General features: G+C 39.2%; 1 protein-coding gene across 1 annotated transcript in view; it reads left to right on the top strand.

Moving 5' to 3' along the window:
* The first annotated feature begins 839 nt into the window (after positions 1-839).
* LOC139722347 (glutamate receptor 2-like) overlaps positions 840-8,751 on the top strand; it is a 20,195-nt gene continuing 12,283 nt past the window's right edge. The window contains exons 1-2 of the mRNA XM_071633657.1: positions 840-909; positions 8,289-8,412. Coding sequence (XP_071489758.1) covers positions 8,337-8,412 — 76 coding nt within the window. The 5' untranslated portion in view covers positions 840-909; positions 8,289-8,336. The remainder of the gene's footprint in view (positions 910-8,288; positions 8,413-8,751) is intronic.

Here is an 8,751-nt window from a genome sequence, read left to right as displayed (position 1 = left end):
AAAGAGAGTGATAAAATGGATGCTCTTCTTGACAGGATTTCGAAGCTAAAATTGTGTGGTATTCGTCTTGGACATAATTAGGCCTACATGAAATGATGATTCCACAGTAAACACAGAAAGGGGGCAAAGAGAACTTTCGCTTGACAGCTCGTCTTAGTATATTCTGTAAAAAGGAAGTTCACTCTTGGTATCTCTTGGTATGGCTTGGATAACCCCACAAAGACTACAATATCTTAGTGAGGAAAGTGATTCTTGGAATGTGGTCATCTGCATGAATGCAATTTAATGTGCAGTCTTGTCCTTTGGCATTGAAGGCTTCCCACCTGTTAACAAATGACCTCATTTTAATGTGTAGGCCCATTGGATATTCTGCGCAAACGTGTTTTAACTAATACTCAAGCATGTCATTGTGTTATCGTTCTCGGATATCACTTGGAAATAGGGTCGTTTTCTTTGCGATGAAACTATGTTGCTTAGTCTCGTAAATCTTGGATGGTAACATACTCATGAGCAATGATCGATCACGTGAGCGAGACGGTGAGGGAAAGAGTAAGAATAAGAGGTTGAATTCTTCGAGTGAAGTTTAAGGGGGATGGAACTGGTGTGATGATGAAGGGGTGCGTGCAAGGTCGTTTCGGGGGTACTCGTTTGTGTGCAAGTGTGAATACGGCGTGCAACAACGTGTGCTCGTCTCTGCGGCTGTGCGTCCGCGTGTGTGTCTTGGAGGGAACACCGAAGAAAGTCGAAGGAGCAACATCCACCGCCGTGCAGGACTGGTTGCCACGGCCAAGACGACATCGTGCCTTACAGCCAAGCACCACAACACTCGGCCACTCCTTGGGAAACGGGTGACCACATCATTCACATCGGGACTCATTTCTGGCATTTCCCCTCGACGAAACATCATTGGTGAGTGCATCTTTTCTTACTGCTGGTCTAGTCCTTCACTTTCCCCTTCTCATGGAAAGACAATAACATGATAAGATAATGCGATGTTCAATTCTATTATACTTGGACAATTTTTGGGATTTCCCCCGTACTCGACAATCAAGAGGGATGACGAGCAAACCGCTGCCAAAGAGGTGCTATACCTCCTTGGTGCTATCTAGGTCACATGATGTGGATAAACAGGCCGATAAAACTTGGAGATTGACATGTATTCACTGCTTCATTGAAGTTTAGAGGACATCTGATAGCAAGCTCCAGAAAGAGATCCGAAGATTCTGGGTTGAGGAATATCGCAGAACGGAGGGTTGAAAAACGTGACAAGAAAGAATAGAATATACCTTTACGAACTAGATTGAATGAAGCATTGCCTATATCCGATTTATTTTCGCATGAAATTATATTGCTTTGTTGCTGATTATCTTTATGTTCTAAATTGTATGTGTTCTTTCAGATAAAATTACAGCAGGTGGAATGGTAGATTTGGGAGAGCTGCTCTCATTGGGCAGAGAATGCTATGTTGAATTGCTCTCTATAAGTTGTTTGCTGGAAACATCAAGATTTAACGACAACTAACATTTTCATATCGTTAATCCTGCTAAGTTTTTCGCTGTTTTATACCACTCCGTACTAACAGTATGACTTCTGACTTCTTCCTTTTTTGTGTGTTTTACGTCGCATTGAAATATCATGTAAGGAAATAAGCAAACTGTAAATGAAATTAAGTGAGTTAAATCATTCGAATGCCTCGTAATATAGCTCCTGACATGTGTCTAAACATCACAACCTTCGTCATATGACATGACTTTGACGTCACTGAGCAATACAGATCATTATGATGTATATAATAGTATACTGTAAAATGATTTCACAGGTTAAGAAAGACGTTGTTTTCAGACCAGTGTTTCCGGGACTGGGCAAGTTTAAATTCTAGATTTGCTCATTGTCTCCAAAATACTGACCTCAAAAGAAGATTGATGCTCCAGAGACAAAAGAGAAACCAGTCTTATTCTCGATATCTCCCCAGTCCAAGAATGTTATCATGGATACAAATGTGCCTGTCAAGACATCAATGTATTTTATCTGATTACGACAATCACTACACCTGTTATCCGAGCTGGGAGGGTTACACGCTGCCACCATTGACACGTCAGTTAGATGATGGAGACACCAAACGTGCATATCTTCTTCTCTCATTATCATTATTTGGACATGAAACTCGGCGATAAGAATTCGGAGCTTCCAAGTCTGGAGAATGAAAGGCTTCGTCATCTTGAGCTCTACTTGATAACGCTTGCAAATTGACCAAAACTTCCGGGCATATTTGCATGGGGATTATCATTTTCTTTTTTTGTCTTTAAAGTCTAAATCACTATTCGGAATTGAAAGAAAAAAAGAAAAAAAAATGAATTTACCAAAATTTCCAAACCTGAATTTTCTCAAACAACTACGTTGGTTAGTGTGTATCTTTCATAATTATAATAGTTTCTTAGGAAAAATGCTCTTGGTTTATATTATTTTTGTTCTTTTTTGTACACTGCCGGTACTAGAGCTACATCAAAATACATAACAGGACATATTCTTTAGTAAGTATCATATCAATTTCGTTGTTCAAGCAATTTTGATGAAATCTTAAAAGCGTTTACAATGAATTCGTCACGGCAAGAAACACGTGTGTCATTTCATCAAAACAAGTAAACAGATACTTGATGCAAAGATATCCTTGATGAGAATCGAAATGCTGCTTTTTCTTTTACTATGATGTCAGAATTTTTCATGTCTCATAAGTTACAACTGATTATGATAGTAACGGAGATCTATCAAGATGACGCCTCAACATTCACGAATTCCATTCATACCTCTAACATGCGTTTGCAAAGCAAATCTCGCATTTCTTCAACTTTCCTCACTCTTTCGTGATGTTAGTCTCGAAAATGCTTTTCAGAGTTTCATTAAGTCCATGTTGCCCAGCTAATTCTTAATCTTAATGATGTATGATTTGTTGGTTACACCGGTGTTGCTAAAGGTCGTCGTTCATAGAAGGAACTTCCGGTCTAAGGTATGAGAGTTAAGCGACATCACTGTGGATGAGAGGGACTCAAGGAGGGTCGCAGCCGTGACCTCTCTTATTTGTACAATCAAGCGTCTAAACAGTCTCGACACAGTGCAAACATGCCAAGACCGACCTACGTTTTTACAGAAAAATACTTCATTCTGAAAGTTCACATGGAATCTATTTTGGCTATTGCATTCCACTTTCGCCTTCACTACAATATTAAAAGGAGACACTTAAAGGGATTGTACAGTTTTGGTTGAGACCTAACTTCAGGTTTCTATTTTTTGGTTAGCTAATGAGAAACCTCTTATGAAATGTGAAAGAGCATGTTATTCCAAGAGGGATTCAACGTTTATTTGATGAGAATTGATTTTAAAATGACAGAGATATCAAAAAGAGAGCGATCATAATAAAAGGTGGGACCCAAGTTACAACTTTTATGACGGTCGCTTTGTTTTACCCTGTTTTTGGATATCTCAGCCATTCCAAAACCTATTTTCATCTACTAAACTTTGAATTCCTCTTAGAATGGTATAGTTTGTACTATTTCATAAGTGGTTTCTTGGTATCTCGCAAAAATTAAGAAGCCCAATCATCATCGTCACCAATACCATATCATCCCTTTAAAGTAAATCTGTTTCAAGCATGAATCGGCATTCTGTTTTTTTTTTCTTCTACGGTATACTATTTTCCTGCGTAAAACCGTTGGGCAGGTGCCAAGGCGGTATTGTTTGTTTGTTTGTTGTTGTTGTTTGGGTTTTTTTCAGATCATTACAAATATCATGAGATTTTCATTTTCTGAATTCCCAACGTCGGCAAAATATGTGCATGTACTGATCTGACGCATAAACTGTATTTGAGACTGGGATATCGTGAAGGCCCAGCATGTGTTTCGCATTTACCACCAAAGCAGTCATCATTGAAACAATAGCGCGAGTTCGTGACCAGTTTATCGAACTCAACCACATACATAGTCATTGATCAGCGGGTGTCCGCCATGCTTATGAAAACAAGTTGGATGTTTGTCATTTTCGGTTTGCAAAGATTTCGTGAATGGTCCAGCGAACATCAGGTCCTACATCAGAAAATTCGTGGAAATGAATGGCAGTATGACAAATTATTGAACTGATTTAAAATGACGGAAATATGTTACTCCATTTTCAAACTGACCTTAAATAAAAATAAGTGAAAACAAATCCACAGAACAGTGGCTGTGGCATTCAAATTCGACGAAACTATAAGAAATGAAATGTTTCCATAAATTGATGACATTGGTCGAAACTGAAATATGTGAATCATTAATAGGGCTGTAGTAACAATTCTTCACAACTCGCGTGTATTTACTTGACTGAAAATGATATTAACTCTATCTTGCATAAGAATTGAACAACTGTTACTGTACTTTCCCTTTACCATTGCTTTGTCATCGAAACTTAAGACAAATGTGATAAGAAGGAGAGAATGCATGCCATGTTTCCCATTCTCTTCAGATGATATTATATAAATTTAGTACATGCTGACGTAGTTTACAAACGAAACAGGGTCATGGGTAAGAAGTATTACTTAAACTGTACCTGAGATCCCATTTCTTCTATTGTTATGACATTGAGGAGAAGATGCTAGCAATCAACATCACACGCGTCATTCAGTGACAATAAACAGCAAAAAAAAAAAAAAAAAAAGCTCAACACCAAACTTTGAGGAATCAACAAGAGCCAACTTTATTTCTCGATCTCGCGCGCTATGTCTCATCTATTTCTCACCGCGTGGATTCCCCCGTCCATACATTATAATTTGCATAAATTCATACATATTCATGACACTCTTCAAGCACGAAAAAATGACGATATGAATTATCTAAAACAACAACATACATCTATGTTTCTGTTTGCTAATATTTAAACATCAGACAACGACCTATGGTGGTATTTACTGCATCTCTAAACAAGGTTGTCAGGTAACACAGCATGAATTCCGTCTTGCTTATCGTCAGCCATTCCGCAACGTGACTACCAAGAAATCTTTCGCCAAATCCTCCATTTTCCACATCTTATCCTCTGGGTCACTGATGTCAATCTTTTGAGATGTACTCAGAACGGGGGAGGATAGAATATCCGGGTTTTCTTTCTGCTGCAGAAGGAGCGATCTGTCACAGGGATCGATGTAGTATATCCTATCATCAGATACAAAATGTCTTTTCACTCTGAGAACAGAGTAGAATCGATGAAGAAAGATTGTTTTCAGATCCGAATTTAAGTGGTAAAATACGATATCCTATCACCTCGTATTTTCTGTGTATTCAGATCTTGGCCTCATGACGGTAGGAACAAGGGGTAACGACAAATGGGCACCCTGATGGGAGTTTGGGGAATGGTGACATTGTTGTATTGCCAGTGCCTGATACACGACATAATCGTAACGCTTTCTACGTGCGTATCAGGTGTCATAGCATGACAGAGATGTCCTTTTTACCTCAGATACGTAAATATGTGAAATTTCTATCTGGGAGTTTGATATGTGTCTGTTAGATACTATGTTGTTTTAAATTGTGGGATAGAGAGCCTAGATGCAAAGTATTGATACTGAAATCTCTTTAAGCAGACAGATCGATGAGAGTGAACCACTTTCATGAATTCTCTCATGTCATGTTCGTTCAATGCTTTACAGTAGAAAAAAAACAAAACTAGAAAGAGGTCTTGTCGCGAAACACGATACAGAGAATGGGAACATTTCTCTCCCCCTGTAGCCTATCAACACATTCTTCAGTATACGGCACAGGCGATGACACTCGTACAGAATCCAAAGACCCCTTTCTCCAAGTAGTCAAATATCAGGGAGAACAAATGCTGAAAAAAATAGTAATAAATCACCTGCCAATGAGTGAATTCTTTAATTTCATGAATGTTGCCCTTTACCACAAATCCCATTCTGAATATATTAGGTTATATAGTTTCCGCAGACGGTTTTTTTAACAGGGGGTGGAAAAGCGACCACGATGGTTTCAATCTTTCACAGACCGGCTCAGGGGCAGGTTTTCTACGGCACTACGCATATTGTGTAGCTCTGAAGACGAAGGCAGAGCATGTTTTCTCTGCAAAACGAGAGTAGAAAACTCTTGAAAGTTCTCGCGGGGTCAGTATGGAGACGGAACAAATGGGGATTTGGGTAAACTCTATGACAATGTGAAAGTAAAGGCGGTGAAAGGCTGAGAGTGGTGTTTAATTTCAACAGCGTATGGTAATATAAATGCTGCGCTACAAAGGAAAAGTGATTTTTTTTCTTCCTTCCCAAGTTCCAGTCTCAAAGATATAGATTAAAGTTTCCAAAAATACACCGGAGTTGTAGTCGTTAGTACTATTGCACAATGGACTTCTCATGTGTGATGTGCATTATGCATGTTAATCGAGGTAACGCGTTGGTTTTTTTTTTTTTATTGTACTCCTTGTCTTCTATAAAATGAAGTTTGGATTCACATGCTCTCTACTGGAAGGTTACTTTGGAGACACCGGATTATCTTGAGATTGTGATCGGTTTGGCGCCAACTCGAATGATAATTGAAAACTTGTCGGTAACTGGTATCATCAGCTCGAAGGACCACAAAAGCATGCTTGTAAAGAATGATCTCACGACTTTTTGAAGGTGTTATTAGGGCTGGAAGGGAAGGAACTATGCTGTTATTGAATGTTACATGTCCGTCTTCTCAGCTTGTTCTTTGAAAACTGAATACTGTAGTTTCCGTAATGGGTTTTATGCCATTCAACTTTGCGGTGGCCTTGCTGTGGTGAGTTTTTAAAGGGCACTGGACCGTATTAATGAACGCTTGTGACGTAACGGCGGACAGATCTGACATTGAAAGGGACTTGAACTCACTATTATTATGTGAAGGGTCGTCTTCGCGGATTAACCAAGAGTAGAGTGGATGGGTATTGTCTCTGTGGCAATCATGAGTCATTGAGAGCTCATTGCGAGTGGGAAAAGGGAGGTTTTAACACGCCATATTGCTATCACAGTGCAGCTCTTCTTTGAAGCAACGTGTGTATGGTATGGAAAGTGACTGTTTTCATATAAACTCAGTCGTACGAAAGGAAGTGTTAGTCATATAATGTTTGTGATGTCAAGACATTCAAACAAGTTTTTTTTTTTCTGATTCGAATAATTCAGCATGAATCTTTCTTGATTGTTAATATATTTCACAGACTGAAAATAATTCAGACTTATCGAGACCGATGATTGTGTATTCTCACTTCGATTCTGTAATATTCCTATAACTTACAAAATAAACTTCATGAAACAGCCCAACGTTTCGTGACTCGTAACTTCAACCCTCACCAAGCTACAGGACTAGTTTCAGTGCGAATAACGCTTCGAAACCCTTCCTTCTGCAACATATCAGTCGAAATGGCATAGATACTTAATCTGTAGACCCTACAGCCCCGTGTTGACGGAGAAGTCATGTGCCACCATCTATTGTTACTTGGGCTCAGATGAAGTCATGTTCGGTTAAAAAAGGAATGGAATTCTGATATTGTATCACTGTAATTCAATGTAAGCCCGAGATTATATGTTTATTGTCAACTTGTTTTTGACTTCAAATGCTGACTCATGTCTTATCATTGTTCATTCATATATCGTCCAAAGCAGAGGGGAATTCTACCACATGCTAACCACACAATAACTGGTATGGATGTGATATGAAATGACTTGTTGTCTGACACAATCAGTGCACTGGTGTAATATACTCTACCGATTTTTCATATCAATTAGCAATCCCAACCTTCCTATCTAAGACTCCTAACCTCGCCCCAATCAACAATATATTCTTCGAAAACGTAATCGCTGTAAAAGAACAATTGCGTATATTTTTTGTTATACAATACTCTTGGGCATTAGTAAGGCACAAACCATAAAGTAGTCCCGGCGAGCAGCGGTTAGCCTCGCACCTAGCTGTTTTGTGTTTTGGCGATGACGAAGTCGATAATCATGTTCTGTTCTATTGCACGTGTACGTCATCGCTGCCGAAACTATTTTCCAATCTGCAAGTCACAGATAATTAAGAGAGTGTTGAAAGTAGTTCCAGTCTGTACTCTTTCTAATGAGTGTGAGATACTACACTGAAGATAAACCACTTTAGGTAAAAATTTGAATTGATGGAATCCGGTGAGAAGTATTCAATTCTTACGTTAAAACACACCCCAAACACCAACGAATAGGCCTGGCCGTTTGTAAAGCAGTCTCAACAAGAGCTTCATTGCCGAGCACCCTTGTGTTGTCTTTGTTCATCCTACAGGGAAGTCTTCCTGTCATTTTGACGGACACGGTGATAAGCAACCTGTCCATGAAGATGGGGTGGATGCGGCTTCTCCTGGTGGTAACACTGGCAGCCTCCTGCACCGCGGAGTCCCTCAAAGTCGGTGAGTATCTTGACATTCATTTACCCACTATACGTGCTTTATATGCACCAACACCTCGCAAGTCACGAGTCATAAATCGCCGTCATGTAAAATTCACAGTTCCACGCCCCATATCGTCAGTACAGCATGATTTCAATGACATTTATGAGTGAAAGTTGGCGTTGCAATAGGACACCTCATCTTCATAGTGACAAGATCGGGGAAAATGAATCTTGACAAATGCGTATAAAAGAGTTATCTTGATATCATTGTTCACAAGACTGTTGATTTATGCTGGTAAGAAAATCATTGTTCAATCTTACAGAGGGAGAGCTGTGTCAGTTTTAACTAAAATGTTGA

Source organism: Diadema antillarum, unplaced genomic scaffold (assembly GCF_040938485.1).
Source record: "Diadema antillarum isolate AM-2024a unplaced genomic scaffold, OU_Dant_1.0 scf00000163, whole genome shotgun sequence".
In the NCBI taxonomy this organism is placed as follows: Eukaryota; Metazoa; Echinodermata; class Echinoidea; order Diadematoida; family Diadematidae; genus Diadema; species Diadema antillarum.
Note: the sequence above shows the minus strand (reverse complement) of the source record. Positions and strands in the feature narration are given on the sequence as shown.